Below are 16,824 nucleotides of genomic sequence, written 5' to 3' on the forward strand. Positions count from 1 at the left end.
ATTATATAACTGAAAACGGGCATAGTTAATTTCGACAAAAAAAATCTTGAAATGATGGTTTTTTTCCCCTTGAGATATTATAAGTGACTTTATCATAAAATTGCTCGTAGACTCGTAGTGGTGAGATAATATTAGTAAATCGCAAAACAAAATAGTACTCCATCTCTCTCTCCAATTGCAATTGTTTCGTTATTTTTACAAATGAATTAAAAAATTTGTGTTTGTGTTTAAAATAATAAAAGCAAAATAATTTTTTTTTTCTAAGCAAAACAAATTGCAATTGATGATTGACTGAAACAAAAGATTTTTCAGTCACGGTTGTGGTGTAGAGGTTTAACATAATCCCATGATTTAGGAAGACGATATGATGACTTTCCATCAAAGTATTAACAAAGTCGTGAGATCATATAGAAAATTTATTAACGTAGAATTTTAAACCCCGCAAATTAAAATTTTCTAGAGTCAGAGATAATTAATAAGATGAAATGTTTTTCACGTCGTAATTGTATGATTGCATCATGGACTTCATTGTCATTGAAAAAATAATACTTTAATTAATTGGTCGCAGATGTTACTATTTACGTAGTATTTTCAAAAACGTATTCATTTCAAATAAGAAATTATCAGAAATATTTGGCATTTTGTTATCACACCGGAAAAGAAAAAGGAAATTACAGGAAAAAAGAAATACTCATTTTCCTCTAGTTGACTCCTGTTTACACGTTTCCTCATAATAATAAATTAATAATTTTACTTTGATTATTTTGAAACGTAGTTGAAGGCTTAAAGCACTCATGTGTTCTAGAATACCAAATCAACTAAAAAAGAAAATATGACGATTTCTTATAGTACTAGTATTATTTATTAGGATTAAAAAACACAAATTGATTAATTATATTCAACATAGGTTAGGTTCAATTGTACGGTTTGGCGGTGAATATATGTTTTTTATAGAAAAAAAAATATGTCGATGTTGGTGTGGATCTTGTCTCTTTTATAGAATACTCCATATAAGGGTTTTGTATGGATAATTATTTATTAATTTTTAACTAGTTTTTTTTAATTCTTTTAAATTTGAAAACTATCATTGATATTTATGACAATTTTTTAAAAGAGATATTTTTGACACATTATGTGTAAGCTTCGCTAATTATTAGATTGAAGGAAACTACACAACAACCATTTCTATACTTTGTGATTGTTTATTATCTTAATACTGCAATTCTTATAATTTAAAAATTTATAATAGTTGATATTTTTTGACACATTATGCGTCAGCTTAGCTGATAACATTATATTGAAAGAAACTACGCAACAACTACTTTTCTAATTATGTAGTTGATAGCATTAGGTAACGAGTTTAGATTCTTTATGAATATTAAGAGAATCAAATTGCTATTTTTTTCCTTAAAACTCATACAAATTTTTATGGTGGCTTCAATTATTTTAACCTTACACACTAGTGAGTTCTCAGCCTAATTTCGAACTTACAATTTTCTACGACTTTCTTGAGTTAATTTTGCGCTTATATGATAAACAAACTTGATTTGAAATGGCTATACAAATTTAAGAAAAAGTTTAATGAAACATCACAATTCAAGATAAGTCAATATTCGCTTATATACAGCTAAAGTAGAGTTTATATGGATGTGTTAGGCAAAGTGCTATCCAAAACTTCTTTTTTTTTTTTTCTTTTTCTTTTTCTTTTTCTTTTTATGGATATAAATTAAAATGAGAATAATGCCTAATCTTTATATGCTAGATAGGTCAACAACTCAATAGGACAGCCAAGTGGAGATAACAACACTATTCTAACAACATTATGACAAGCTACAAATATACTAATGCAGTCAACACACACATTTTTTGTACATATAGATTTAAATAATAGACAATCAGCTACACCAAAAGAAGAATCCAAATGTTCAGTGTGTTTATTATAACAAAGATAAGATAAAGAAGCCAAAATTTAATAAAATGTACTTCTCAAGAAAAGGGAAGTTAAACTCACTATGAAGACAAAATGTGTTCAATATTATTCTGTAATTCAAGCATATGTGAACCTAATGATTCATCGGTAAACTTATTTCACCAAACAAAGCTTACCCGGTAAACAACGTAAGTATATCACCATACCTACAGAAGAGAGGAACACTTTGACCATGGAGCGTGGCAATGGACTATTGTTTCGGAGGGGTTAGTTTTGCCAATAACGCCTTGTTGTGGCAGTGCTCAGTGTCGACAAAGTAGAAGTTACCGTTAGCCTTGAAAGACACGAAAGGCCTCTGGGTCTGTGGAGGTCTGATATCTTCAAACTTGATGGTTTTTGGGACCAATCTCGCCAACCAGGACATCATTTCGACCTCAAAGGTGTCAGAGCCAGGCTGCCATCTGAGTGTGTGAATGTAAGGACTCACGAACCAATGAAGGGCAGCAGTTGTAGAAGCACTTAAAATTACAACAGTAGAAGCCACTGCGTACTTAAGGATGACATTCATGTCCTGTGATGTCATGAAAGTGATCACAGGACCTAATGAAACAGAGAGGCAGCACGTGGAAAGCGAGAGAAGCTTCACTTTCTTGATGGTGCCTGATATAGGACCGTTGTAAACAACCTCCCTCCCCTTTTCTTCATTTCCATCTTCTCTTCCTTTACGAGGTCCAATACTAATTTTACTTTCATCTTCTGCGACTGCAGCTTGAGATGCCCAGCGTACATGGGCAGAAGTATAGCGAGTGGTAGGACTATAATCAAATTTGGCACCGGATGCACGAGACCAGGGCAGGACCTTAGTAACACGATCACCTGTTGTGAAGAGAAAACAATTACTAAAAAGGAAGCAACTTCTTCGATATCTGATAAGTAAAAGATTAAGCTAAATTGACTATAAGAAAAGGTCCTGAAAGGGGAATAAACAGATCCCACAACATAAATGCAAATTAACGAAAAACTCAACACCTCTTGGCTTGGTTGAATACAAGAAATCAAGATCTGAAGCTTCTGAACATGAACCTTCAGATGAAACTGCAGAAAATGCCTAATATATACGTGAAAGTAACTTCACTTCTATCTTATTATTGGAGGAAACTAAGTCCCGTCAGTCAAACTTCATAAATTGATCAAAAGAAAGAACACAAGGAAAGTAAGCATAACAAAGTACAAACATATAAAAGTTCTACAAGAGGAGTATTATAAAGCATCAATGTGTTACAACCACATAAACATCACCCATTTGCAAGCACCAACAAAGACAAATATTCACTATATCAACCTATTCTTTATCGAATTTGGAACCTTTTACCAAGTCTAATATATACATTGTGTCATCCTCTACTAAACTACTTCTATGAGACTGCTAGAAGGTGCTTGATATGATAGAATGGACATGGAAATGGAATGGTGATAAATTTCATTCCATTATTTTGTTTGGTGTCACTCTTCTATAAGAATCACCATTCCCATTAGAGTAGGCATAGCCATTCCTATCTTCATTCCCTTCCCTCCTTATTCCATTCCATCATATCAAGCATTTCCTCGGTTCCTACAAATGGAGTATACCAGTTCTTAAGAGTTCCACCATGCAATTGCCATGGATTGTAATAAGCCAAAATCTCTCCATCAATTTAAGTAACATGTAAGGTCAAGAAATATGGCTGATCACACTAAGATAGGAAGATGCTCCAAATAAGCCTTTGTTTGTCTTATTTAAGAAATTCACCCTCAGTGCCTCACCCATGCAAACATGTTCTCTGAGTCAAAAACATTTTAATCCCCTCAAGCACTTCAGCAGTTACTTCGGCCTTCGTTGGGATGTTTTCTCCCAAAAAACATCCTGATAATTCGCATATTCTTCAAGCCCACTAATAAATCACATTTTCCCATAACATATAACGCCTCAAATACTCGACATAACACCAAATAATTTTAAAAATTTTAAACTACTTTCAAACTTACAATAAAATTAACATCTTCCCGGAGGCTTATAAACCACTACCCAAAACATTTCATCAGCTCTCAATCCTCAAATATGCTTACAACTCACAGAAAACAGATGTCATGTAGAGGATTTCATAAGTTATATTCAAGTTCAACGGGTGCTAGTGATTGATATTCTAATTTGAAGAGAATCGCAAAGGAATTGATTTAGCTAGACCAAAAGTCGGAATGCATTTTATAAGCTTTTGGACATTCGCATTATAATTCATCGATCTGATTTGGCTCATTTCAGCTCAAATCAAGCTGGCTATGAATGAGAACGGAAAAATCTTCGCCTGATTGAACACGAAGTATCTACGGACAAATATTAAAAATACAAAAACGAAACACGCAATCCAACACCGAAATTCAAAAAAGATAAACCAAGAAACAGATTGAATGTAGGCAAGGAACCTGAACGGAAGGCTCTGGATTGAGATCGAACCAGATGAAGCAGAGCTGCCCTCGCCATCTCAATTTGCAGTTCTAATTTAGGGCGAAAAATGATAAACCCCTCAAAATATAACAAAGGTTTTACCACTAAAGATACTGTATAAAATGTAAGTAAAATATTTAAAACACAAAATGGGCATTTGGTCTAGTGGTATGATTCTCGCTTAGGGTGCGAGAGGTCCCGAGTTCAATTCTCGGAATGCCCCTTTTCTTTTACAGTATTTTTTTTCTCTGTCGCTTTTTTTTTTTGTAAGTTGTTAATAATTACTCATTTCTCTGTCCGACTTTAATAAAAGTTCAGTGATTGCAATTTCAACGCTGTGTACAAGTAGTACAAGGCATGGTGCTTGGGATATGGTTCATCTAGAAAACAAACCTAGTATTTCCGCGTTATTGCCTCTTTATTACTTAGGGTGTATATTTTTCTAACACTATTTTTCCACTCATGTCATATGGATTTCTTATTATTCTTCTAGAAGTCTTTTCTCAACTCTAACTAATCACATACGTGTCACCATGTTGACCTTGCTTGCCAACATGAAATACAATTATATTCTATATCGCCAATACTACTATAGCAAATGGGGTTGTGTAAAATGAAAATATAATTATTTTTCATTTAGCCCCCGTTTAATGTAATCTAATACCATAAAATGTCTCATTTTAACGAAAATGGATGTAAACGATAAAATATACAGTACTACTATTCCGTTAAATTAATTATAAATTTCACTAATTTATTCTATTTCATAATAGTCTATAAGTAAGACATAACATAGAATTATACTGTATCTTATTTTTTTTATTAATTATTAAAATGATTAAGCCCTTATATTTATCTAACTTTTATTAAAATTCATAGGCATAGCACAGTTTTAAGAAAAGAAGGAAATACATGTAAGCAGACAAGCAGTAATATTGACACTAATTGTGTATCACAAGTCAACAACATATAGACTTTTACTACTAGTTGTAGTAATTAAGTAATTAGAGATATTTAAGTTTAGGAGGACCAATTCCACACAAGCATTTTGAAATCGTAGCTACAAAGAAACTGACCACCCCCACCCCCACCCTACCCCCAAAAACTCAATATATATTCATGCAAAATGCAATGTTACCACAACACTCAAAACCATTCACACAATTGTAGACAATCATTCCAGCTTTGCAAGCTTCTCACATACACAGATATCTCCATGGAAGAAGAAAACTACGCCTCTCTCTCTCTTAAACAAGAAAAAGAAGAAGAAGAAGAAGAAGAGCCCCACAGGCTCTCTTTCAGCCATCTCCCCATCCCACTAAACAATCCCTTCACCCCCTCTCCCAGCCCCAACCCCCTCTTCGAATTCTCCTCCTCCGACCCCACGCCTGCGCCACCTCATTCCTACCACAACGACATCGTTTTCTGCGGCAAGATCATCCACGAAGAAGAAGCCGACGAAGACGAGCTCAACGAGTACCAGAAGCGCGACTACTTCGCCACCGTCAAATCCAAATCCCTCCGCAACAAGCCCTCCAACCAGCGCCGCCTCTCCGCGACGGCTCGATTCTCCGGCGAGCTGATCACGCGGCCGAAGAGCCCCGACGTGGAGTACCACGTGCAGAGGGTGAACATAAGCTCGCTGACGTCGATGTCGGCGAAGTCGCGGAGGAGGATGTTCATGTTCGGGCCGGTGAAGTTCAAGCCGGAGATGGAGCTCAGCGCGATCAAGCAGAGGCAGGAGAAGCAGGCGGAGAGGAAGGGGCAGTGGGAGATGTTTAAGTCGAGTTTTAGGGGGAGATCGCACTTCACCACCGTGTTGGCGAGGTCGTTGGGATGCGGCGTCGGCGGTTGGTCGCGCCACCAGGATAACGGAACTCATCGTTTGGTGGCTGCGGATTCAAATTGAATACAGAGTTTTTTTTGACATATTGTGTGTGAACTCCAGAATGTTTCAATTATTTTTTATTTTTTTAGTGCATACAAATTCTAATTTGGAGGGCTTGTTTTGTATAGTTTTATTTGTTTGGCACTTCATTTAGCGTGATACCAATTAAGGCCCCTATATTTAGTCAAGATTTCTCATTTTATCATTAATTTAAAATCTTCATATCTGATTTGTTTCTGCGCGCCAACTAGTCGATTTGACCAATTACACAATTGCAGCTTTGTACTACTCCTACTACTTTGTTCCGCTAATTTGTTTATAAAAAGAATTTGGTCAATTCAAATAGTTCAAACACCATTTTGTTTATACTATATCCAATTTAAACAAAAATATACTCTAGTACTCCATATTTATCATCAGTCACATATATATGTGATATGTCCCATAAATGATTAAGACTGTGTATCTCCAATTCATATTGTAATTATTATGTTAATATGCTTTGTAAAAGGATTTGATTTTAAAAAAAACATAGTATTACTATAATTTTTATCCCAATTACTCTTAAAATTTAAAACCACATGGGTTTTAACTTGATTTTACTCAAATGGGTTTTAATTTTATTAGCGCGGAGAAGTATTTTAGTAAGTACTGTGTTATTACGTACTAGTATCTTGATTGTTGTCTACTTCAATAGCATTTTTATGATTTAATTTTTTCCATCTCTACATCAGATTAAATAACGAATAACGCTTATTTATTTTAATCTATAAAGTTATAGCTAAATTATCAATTATGTATTTTCTTAGAACTAACTAAATAGAATTGAGACAATACACAATAATATATAATAGAAAATGATTCAAACAAAAACATTTCTTATTTTGAAAAATTAGGATCTAATCACATCTTTTTATTTTGGTAGATGTACTACATGATAAATTCATGAGTTTTAAGAATTTAAATTTCGCAGCTTTTGGTCACATCTGTTATTACTTATTAGAATTAAGCATTAGATCAATACTTATAAATTTCACACAAAATATATCAAATCGACTATTGTCTATGTTACACACCATATTTGACAACACCCCGTCCCCACCTAAGGTAGTGGGCGACCAAAAACATTAATGAATTAGCCACCCAATATTGACTTAATAATTTCCAATTCAATCAAATTGATTTATGCATTTATATCAATATGAAATATTTTCGGAAAAAATAAAAATATAGGCATTCGGCCCCCACGCGCCCTCTCAATTGGCGTGTGGAGTAGTTAAGCCCCCACGACGTCGTTTAACTCTCATTCTGGCAAAAATTCCAACTTTTGTACGACTTCGCAATTTCTCCTCTCTTCCGTCCTCACCTACTCTGAATTTCTCAATCCCCCTCTTTTCTCTCTCTCAAGATCCATTTTTGCTCGAGGATTCTGATTGTGTAGCGTTCAATCCCTTATCTCGTTGGCATTCCGAAGGTAGTGATCTCGTATTTCGCTTTTATGCCTTCCTTTGCAATTACACTTTGATGTTATCGAGTTCTGAATCGATGCTGGCAGTTTCGTTGTTTTGGCGGTAGTTTAGACTCGAATCTCTGATAGATGATTTTCTTAAACTCTTGAATGGGTATAATGCGTACTTTTCTAGTCAAGGAGCATGCGAGTTCTATCTTATCTTTATGGGTTTTCTCTTATTTGACCTTTTATTTATGTTTGTTTGCCACAATTCTAAGTTTTTTTGGGGTGATTTTATCAGTACTTTGTTTCTGTTTTGGTAGATTGGCTAGGTTTGTTGACAATTAGAAGATAAGCAAAATTGGCTAGGTTGAGCTTTTGGGTTGAGCTGAGATTATACATAATAAGGTCTGATTTAACTGAAGTATGTTTAAGAGTCTCCAGTTCAATTGAAGGGTGTTAGGCTTAACGACTTGCAATTGATGAGGAAAAAATGGCCTATTTATCAATGGGCTCATATTTTGCTGAAATTTCAAGTTTTGAAGCAGTTATTTATGTTATTTGGGTTTACAAGCTCTAGGTGCAGTAGAGGATTTATGAACTGCATTGAAAGCTACTCGTATTCTGCCTGAATTTCGTGTGTTATCCTGGAAATATTTGTTTTGGGTGACTTATTCATCTGTAATCATTTTGGTTGAGTAATGAGGTGTTCAGTTTTCTCTGAGTTTTGGATTCATTCTAGATACCTACTTGATTATTGATTGATATCGAATGGAGAACTGTTTTCGATCGGAATTTTTATTCTCCAAAGATGCTCCGAGGATAGGTGTTTAAATAGATTGCAATAGAAATCTTTACTTTGGAGCCATAAGTTGTTTTTTTTAATGCTATCTGCTATGCTTTCGACAGTTTCTGTAGCAATTAATATCTTATTTCAATGTTCATTTTGTTATGCTTGTTTCAGGTTGCAGGATATTACATTTCTAGGATGGATTTTTTCTTTGGAAACTCAAACAGGGAATCTTCAAATTCTGACATGGACATTTTCAAGTGTCCATTTCTGAGGAACATCAATGAACCAACTAACTTCTCGTTTACATCATCAATGGCTTTCCCTATTCCTGTAAGTCGTATACATCTCTTACAGTTTCCATGTTCGCCCATATCATGATCTAAGCATCATCTTGCTCTCAATTATTTAATGCTCAAAGCTAATAGATTCCCTTGTCTCCTATTTCTTGCTCGTATTAGGCACGGGATGGGAAGGGTCCCATATTTGAGGATGGTCCAAATTTTGACATGGCATTCAGGCTCTTCCATGGGCAAAATGGTGTTGTTCCGCTTTCCGGAAGGTCATTTGTTTCGACCCAGAAGTCTCAGCCCGAACAGTCACCAGCTCAGTTTAACCCCTTGGCAGCTAAAGCTGCCACCATCAGCCTCTCTGGTTTTGGTGCAGGGGGGCCTTTTGGTTTTGATGCTTTCTTTGAAAAGTGGGGGAAAGACAACAAGAAACCAAAACCTTCAAAAAAGGAGTCTTCTAAGGTAAAATTATCTCCTTAAGCTACTGGCTATGCATAGTTGACTGATAACAATATTAATAATAATAATAATAATCTTGATGAAGCAATGTTTAAAGATGTTTGTGTTTGAATACAGGGAGGGAAATCAGACCATGAAGCAATGAGCGACGATTGGTTGCAAAAAGGGAACTGCCCGATTGCAAAGTCCTATCGGGCCGTGAGTGGTGTGCTTCCACTTGTAGCAAAGGCCCTTCAGCCCCCTCCCGGCATGAAGTATAGGTGCCCTCCTGCAATTGTGGCTGCCAGGAGCGCTTTAGCAAAAACCGCTTTTGCCAAAAACCTTAGGCCACAGCCCCTGCCTGCAAAGGTGCTTGCTATCGGCCTTCTGGGAATGGCGGTTAATATACCTCTAGGAATATGGAGGGAACACACTGAAAAATTTTCACCATCGTGGTTCGTTGCTGTCCATGCTGCTGTGCCATTCATAGGCATGCTCAGGAAATCTGTGCTGATGCCAAAGGCAGCCATGGCATTCACCATAGCAGCATCTATTCTAGGTCAGGTGATTGGATCTAGGGCTGAGAGGTACCGGCTCAAGACAGCTGCTGATGCAAGTGTATCGAAATTCGCTGAAACTTCAATCATTGGGCCAAACCAGGCGACGGCTACTGGGATCAAATGCCGGGAAAATGCTGATTGGAGTTCGAATTCTCTGCAAGTTCCTGTTGCCTCATCCTCTCCTGAGGTTTTCTGCTGATCTTGTGGTATTTTATTCTTGTTTGTCGCCGTTGTGTTGCAGGGTCTAGTCATCTGCAACTGTGAGCTTCTATTCTTGTTGTTTTTATTTACCACCAAAGACATCCATAAAAAAAAATTGGTGAAATAAATGTGAGAATAAGAGTCATTTGTATTAGATATCATAACTGAGGAAGTATTTTATGTAAAATTGTGTGTTGATTAAAAGATTATTGCACCTCTTCTTTGCCTGTTCAATCATAAAATAATTCTGAAAATGCACCAATCATGTAGCAAGACCACTCCAGTATAATAAGATAGTTAAATAGCAAGACCACTTCCTTGATTGATTAGTTCTTTACGAGGTGAAGAAAAAGGTTAGTGATAGAATCAATCTTGAATTAATCATCAACAAGAAATGCACCAATCATGTAGTACTAATCATAGACCAAATTGCTTTGAATAGGTCGCAGTTTGCTGTCTAACTGTATCACTAAATGTTAACCACCCAAATAAGTCAAAGTAATTAAAAACAAAGAAATGCCCAAATGAGAAATTGGTGTAGTCCCAGCCGTGAAAGCAACACAACCCTCTTTCAAACCCATAATCCAAAATATCTTTGATAGATAACAAAGTAACACAATTTTAAAGAAGCACGACTACAGGCCGAAACACATATTTCTATAATGCGTCTAAAATTTCTAGAAACAACACTTTTTTCAAAACAACAACAATTTTCTCCGGCGACGGTAATGTCAACGGGCTGTTTGACTATGAAATAACTGAGCGCCGAAACTAACGGGCTGTTTGAGGAAGGGCCCATTGTATTAATGGGCCACGCTTAGGCCCAAGCTTCTCAAAATAATTACATTTCTAAAAATCATAATCATATGCACTTCATAATTATTTTGAGCCAGAACCAAGTATATTCAATCTAAATAATAGTTGTAAACGCATGGATAAAATAAAATTTGTGTTCAATCTTATACTGGTGTGCCAATTTTGTATACCTCCATTTTGGCTTATCTTTCTTTCGGAACCTCCACTTAGAGAATCAATTGATGTGTCATTTTGGAAATAATGTTTACACTTCAAATTGGATCAAAGTTAATGAAATGCAATCGAATAGTTTATAGCTAACTTGTGGACCATCATGACTTAAACAAAACCAAGTTTAAGGAAACAAAAAGCTAGTTAATTAGGTGTGCACTATTTGATTTAATGAATAAATTATACACTAATCAAAGGCACTCTCTAAAGGAAGATAAAGCCTGAAGAACTTTATGAATGTTGATAATCATTCAAATTGTACAAGAATCAAAATAATGACCATGATAGAAGATAAGAATTGATAGTTAATAGTAGAAGAAACAATTTTTAAAATGACAGACCTAATACATGTTGGGGAAATGCTTTGTAAAGAAGCAAAATTGGGCTCCACAAATGAGAGTGAAATGACAGAATTATCCCATGTTCTTTACTTGCCTTGGGTCTCTAGACTGAGAACTTGATACTTTTATTCTAATCTAACTTCATCTTTATCGATTTGAAGAAAATTCCTTTTGCAAATTGACACTATAATTGATGTGAAAAAGTATTTAGAAGTAGCTAGAGATGCGATAATTAGATAACAACACACTAAATTGTAATGCTTCTAGATGGAAAGAAAGCTTACCGTAATTGTGCATTCGTAAATATATGAAAAAAGTAACGAATATACTGGTTTCATAGTAGTATTGATCATACTTATTAATTAACAAAGGATAAAATTTTGGAATAATCATAAATTTTGATCAAATTATAATTTTGTCTCATATATCTAAATATTAATTGGAAAATTTATAAATTTTGAATTTGTTTGCAATGATACATGACGACGACGACTTTTGTCGTGAAATTATATCTGATGTGTGATTAATCACATGTGAACATCATAAAAGATGTTGTCTATTCATAAAACAACAACAACAATGTTTTAGTTAAAAAATATAAAATATATATGTACATGTGAGCACCATTTTTTTTGCTGTGAAATAATTACGTAAGTATCCAAAATTTATAAATTTTCTTATAGATATTACAAAATTTATGGTTTAGACTAAAAAACTAAGATAGAGTATAGGTGTAATTTCTTTAGTTGTATTTAATCATGTTTGACACATCATTTCCCAATACCCTCGTACATATTCAATTACATGACTACATCATTTTATATAAATATTCAATTCTATGGTAAATATTACTCCCTCCATCCACGAAAATTTGTCCTAGTTTTCCATTTCCGTCCGTCCCCCAAAATTTGTCTCATTTCACTTTTACCATTTTTGGTAGTGGACCTTATATTCCACTAACTCATTCCTACTCGATTTTATTATAAAACTAATACTTTAAAAGTAGGACCCACAATTCACTAACTTTTTCAACTCACTTTCCATTACATTTCTTAAAACCCGTACCCGGTCAAACCGGGACGAATTTTCGTGGACGGAGGGAGTAACTAGTAAGACCATCTCCAGCTATACATTAAAAATGAGTTTTGGTGTAGGAATCTTCTCCAACCATACACCAAATTCATATCCATTTTGGTGTTTTTTATGAAATAACACCAAATATGGTGTTACTGCAAAATTTTTGTGGGATAAAAATTAAAAATAATGTAAATTTTGAATTTGGTGTAAATGGTTGGAGTAAACTCAAAAATGAGTTTGAGTTTGTTGTAAATAATTAGAGATGTCTAATGCATGCCACCTTTATATTCAACTCTTATAAATTAACTAAACAAGTGACATGTACCAAGGTAACATGTAGAGCATACTTATTTATTGGATGACTACACGCAATTAGCATTGTAGTACCACTACCATATTGAACAAGAAAGCTAGCTTAAATTTAAAATTTACTACTGAAGCACAACCCAATAATTTTACATTATATTACTCTCACAAATCGAATGTTTCATTTCTTTCTTAATACCTAATTAACACAACCAAAGTTCACTCACTTCACACTTTAGTAACTTCAAGATTTCCAAAAAAAAAGTGATTCCTTAGTGCCTAAGAAGTGCAAATTGGTCAATATATGAAGCATAGGGATATTGATCACTATATTAAAAGCACTCTCCCAATTCATACCTTATGCCAAGGAACTAAAGCAACTCACTTTAGCGACTCATATTTCTTTTCCACCAAACAATTCACACACACACAATACAAAAAGATAAAGTGATCATGTTCAAAAACCAACACCACAACAGCTAGAACCAAATCACCATCCTCTACCTCAACTCTCCAAAATCACACTAACTAGAACCAAAAAAAAAAAAAAACCCTAACTATGTACAGGCTCAGCAACTCAGTTATAGGGTTCCTGAACCTGTTCACCCTCCTCGCCTCGATCCCAATAATAGGGGCCGGGCTGTGGATGACGAGGAGTAGCACCACCTGCGAAAGCTTCCTCCAAACACCCCTTTTGGTGATAGGTTTCATTGTCCTAATCATATCCCTAGCCGGCTTCATAGGCGCGTGTTTCCACGTTGCATGGGCGTTGTGGGTTTACCTTGTCATCATGCTCTTGCTCATAGGCGCTCTCATGGGGCTCACCATTTTCGGGTTCGTGGTGACTAGCCCGGGAGGGGGGACTGCGATTCCCGGGAGGATGTATAGGGAGTATCATTTGGATAGCTACTCTCCATGGTTGAAGAAGAGGGTTTTGGACCCTCATTATTGGATGACTATTAGGAGTTGTATTTTGGGCTCCAAGACTTGTGACAAGATTGTGTTGTGGACGCCCTTTGAGTATTTGACCAAAGATCTTACTCCAATTCAGGTATTTACTTCTTTTTTTTAATTAATTAGGATTCCATTGATTTGTATTGTTGAGACATTATAGGAAGATGAGTAGATTATAGAAAAATCTTGATAAGTTTTGGTTAGATGATTAATAAATTCACTCATTAAAGCACTTCATAAGTATATGCGTGTTAATAGTAGGTTAGTCTTTAATGAAAATCGAACTTTGTTTGAATGCAATTGTTAAGAACTCGATTAAATATGTGAAAATTAATTTGTGAATTAAAAAAGTGTTCAAGAATGTACCTAGGAGAAGATGGTATTGGTAGCTGCTTTTTTTTGTTGAGTGCTTATTTAAAGTAGCTCATTTCCCAATATTATATTCGATCTTGATCAATGGCATGAATATACGTACGTGGAAAAGCACAATCCTTTAGTTTAATGGCGATTAGAATAACTTTATCACAACCCACACTTACCTTTATTGTTTTAATTAATTTCAATATATTTTAATTTCACAATGTTGGTAAATTTGGAATTCAAATGATGTAGGATAGATGATTCCCGCTGCAATCACTTTGCCCAACTTGCTAGTAAGAAAATAAAGAGAGAAGATAAAATTCTCTGTAACAACAGCATATATGCCTATTGTTAAATTAAATCAAGTTCAAATTATCCAATTTAACATGCCTTAATTTGATATAATTAAGTAAATAAAAAAAATAGTTTGATCTAATTAAGAATTTGGTGGTGGTGGTGTAGTCGGGGTGTTGCAAGCCGCCAACGTCGTGCAATTACGCGATGACGCTGGCGGCGCAGGATCCGGACTGCTACCGGTGGAACAACGCGGTGGCAGTGCTGTGCTACGAGTGCGAGTCGTGCAAGGCGGGGGTGCTGGAGGACGTGAGGCGGAGCTGGCACAAGCTCTCGGTGCTCAACATCGTGATGGTGGTCGTGCTCATCGGAATCTACTCCATCGGCTGCTGTGCCTTCCAGAACGCAAAGCGGGCCCACACCGACTACCCCTACGGCCACAACCGCATGTCCAAAGTCCGCCCGCGCTGGGACTTCCACTGGTAATTTCACGAAAATTAGTTTCAATTTTCAATTTTGGGTCGTCCATCAAAATTCGTCTCATTTTTTATAAAAAAAATTTCTTATCACTTTTTCTTTTTCTCTCTCTTCTATTATACTCATTTTTGTTTCCTTATTAAAATTATACTATCTGTTTTTCAATTATAGTGTCCCAATCTTTTTTAATTTATTTAATAAAAATTGAAACTACAAGGACTTAGTTTAAATAAGAAAAACATTACTCCGTATTAATTCAAACTTTTCTAGAAAAAAATTGTGGACCCAAATAAAAAGAAAAGAACTACTCCTATAAATATGCTGGGCTTTTCTTATCTTTAATTAGTCACTACAAATATATTGTATGTCAAAAATGAGTTTATTTATTTATTTAATGCTCCATATAGGTGGAGATGGTTGGATGACAGAAGGCACCAGCTTTATTAGCTAAAGAAGAAGTGTAGCTACAACTCTCATGTATCAAATCCATGTTTTCAGATTGAGTACTTTAATACTTTATGCATCAACCTATGCAAATTTTCGACTACAATGTTTGTATATACTTTAATTACATATATTTATATTTCTAGAGATGGCTATCTATTTATCCACTGATCCAGTATTCGTCTGAAATTTAAGAAATTATGTTTAAAGGTTAAATTAAGAGAAAAAAAAGTAAAAAAAAAAGTATGAGAATGAAAGAAAGCGTAAGGTATAAATTAAAGAGAAAAAGTTTTTGCTAAAAAAAAGAAAATATGCAACTTGCAAGAAGCTTGGGATATGTATCAATATGCTTAATCAAGTACTATTAGGCTTAGGACTATTAGACTTATCCTAAGCCTAATAGTATATGTAAGATGAGATCTGAAGTCTTACGGTTACTCTCATATTACTCTTTAATGCATATTGTTAGGCTAAATGTGTGTGTGATCATGAATGATTGTAGACATCAACCACCAATCTAATATACTTATTTTTCTTGAATCATCCGTTAATTAATGTATATGTAAATTAAATACTAGTAATTTGAATCCGTGAAGTTATATATGTCATGCTGAATTTGACCAACAATGCAACTAACTGCCTAGCTACTTATAGATGCATTGTGAATTTAATAGACAATAGTGCTTAAAATGGTCACTTTGTTGTTACTCACCCTTCTATATTTATACAAATTTCCAATTATAGCTCAATGTATTCACTAAATGCACCCTTATTAAGTTGTTAAAATTATGTTCATGTGATTTCCTGTGTAAATGGGTGATAGTATGCATTACTTTCACCACTATAAATTAGACCCCAATGTAAGCAAAAAATTACAATAACCTTAATCGATCATCATATACAAAATACATCGTGAGCCATGGATTACAATACCAAATTCCAAAGAGCTACCCTATTAATTGTTTTGATAATAGGAAGCATTGAGGTTGCAAAGAGCTGCACTTTCGTCACTCCTAAAGTTATTGTTAAAATACATAACAGCCTATCATCTTCATCTCCAGTCTTGCAAGTGCATTGCCGGTCTGGGGACGATGATCTTGGGGTGCACACAGTGTCTCAAGGGGGGGAGTATAGTTGGAGGTTCTGTAATTCCTTCTTCCAAACTACTGTATTCTCATGTGAAATTCAAGCTGGTTTCAAATTTACAAATTTTAAATCTTATGACTCAAGTGACAGAGAAAGCCAGTGTCCCAGCAATGTGTGTACTTGGATAGTTAAAGACGATGGTGTTTATATTATGGGGGTAAGAAAGGCTTCTTGGTGAATATTGTAACACATTTCATCTTCCAAATCAATAAATTAAATAATACACTTTGAGATCTTGCTTTATTCACTAGGAAATACTATGTCACATGAGTAAGACGATGTTAATTCACATTTCAATTACATCTCATATTATATTTCATTAGTTTTAAATTCAAGTATATACAAGTATATAACTAATTAACAATGTTCC

General features: G+C 34.9%; 3 protein-coding genes and 1 non-coding gene across 4 annotated transcripts; 3 read left to right on the plus strand and 1 right to left on the minus strand.

Moving 5' to 3' along the window:
- Window positions 1-1,900: 1,900 nt before the first annotated feature.
- On the minus strand, window positions 1,901-4,492 carry LOC125210632. Its single transcript, XM_048110175.1, has 2 exons — window positions 4,391-4,492; window positions 1,901-2,806 (listed from the first exon to the last, which is right to left on the minus strand). The coding sequence occupies exons 1-2, from the start codon at window positions 4,446-4,448 to the stop codon at window positions 2,181-2,183; spliced, it is 684 nt and encodes a 227-aa protein (XP_047966132.1). The 5' UTR covers window positions 4,449-4,492; the 3' UTR covers window positions 1,901-2,180.
- A 71-nt stretch (window positions 4,493-4,563) lies between these two features.
- Window positions 4,564-4,635, plus strand: TRNAP-AGG. Its single transcript has one exon. It is a non-coding gene; the product is annotated as a tRNA-Pro (tRNA).
- Window positions 4,636-7,604: 2,969 nt separating this feature from the next.
- On the plus strand, window positions 7,605-10,263 carry LOC125216798. Its single transcript, XM_048118570.1, has 4 exons — window positions 7,605-7,774; window positions 8,715-8,873; window positions 9,002-9,292; window positions 9,407-10,263. Exons 2-4 carry the CDS (start codon window positions 8,739-8,741, stop codon window positions 10,025-10,027), a joined length of 1,047 nt encoding a protein of 348 aa, XP_047974527.1. The 5' UTR covers window positions 7,605-7,774; window positions 8,715-8,738; the 3' UTR covers window positions 10,028-10,263.
- Window positions 10,264-13,117: 2,854 nt separating this feature from the next.
- On the plus strand, window positions 13,118-15,475 carry LOC125211712 (tetraspanin-6-like). Its single transcript, XM_048111616.1, has 3 exons — window positions 13,118-13,830; window positions 14,556-14,869; window positions 15,272-15,475. Exons 1-3 carry the CDS (start codon window positions 13,339-13,341, stop codon window positions 15,309-15,311), a joined length of 846 nt encoding a protein of 281 aa, XP_047967573.1. The 5' UTR covers window positions 13,118-13,338; the 3' UTR covers window positions 15,312-15,475.
- The last annotated feature ends 1,349 nt before the right edge of the window (window positions 15,476-16,824 follow it).

This window comes from Salvia hispanica, chromosome 3, assembly GCF_023119035.1.
Source record: "Salvia hispanica cultivar TCC Black 2014 chromosome 3, UniMelb_Shisp_WGS_1.0, whole genome shotgun sequence".
NCBI classification, from domain to species: Eukaryota; Viridiplantae; Streptophyta; class Magnoliopsida; order Lamiales; family Lamiaceae; genus Salvia; species Salvia hispanica.

Excerpts from the sequence above, each read along its gene's own strand:
- LOC125211712 (XM_048111616.1), top strand. The coding sequence starts at position 13,339 with ATGTACAGGCTCAGCAACTCAGTTATAGGGTTCCTGAACCTGTTCACC. Across the intron at positions 13,831-14,555 it reads AAGATCTTACTCCAATTCAG|TCGGGGTGTTGCAAGCCGCC; the intron begins GTATTTACTTCT and ends GTGGTGGTGTAG. Across the intron at positions 14,870-15,271 it reads CCGCGCTGGGACTTCCACTG|GTGGAGATGGTTGGATGACA; the intron begins GTAATTTCACGA and ends TGCTCCATATAG.
- LOC125216798 (XM_048118570.1), top strand. The coding sequence starts at position 8,739 with ATGGATTTTTTCTTTGGAAACTCAAACAGGGAATCTTCAAATTCTGAC. Across the intron at positions 8,874-9,001 it reads CAATGGCTTTCCCTATTCCT|GCACGGGATGGGAAGGGTCC; the intron begins GTAAGTCGTATA and ends TGCTCGTATTAG. Across the intron at positions 9,293-9,406 it reads CAAAAAAGGAGTCTTCTAAG|GGAGGGAAATCAGACCATGA; the intron begins GTAAAATTATCT and ends GTTTGAATACAG.
- LOC125210632 (XM_048110175.1), bottom strand. The coding sequence starts at position 4,448 with ATGGCGAGGGCAGCTCTGCTTCATCTGGTTCGATCTCAATCCAGAGCC. Across the intron at positions 2,807-4,390 it reads ATCCAGAGCCTTCCGTTCAG|GTGATCGTGTTACTAAGGTC; the intron begins GTTCCTTGCCTA and ends TCTTCACAACAG.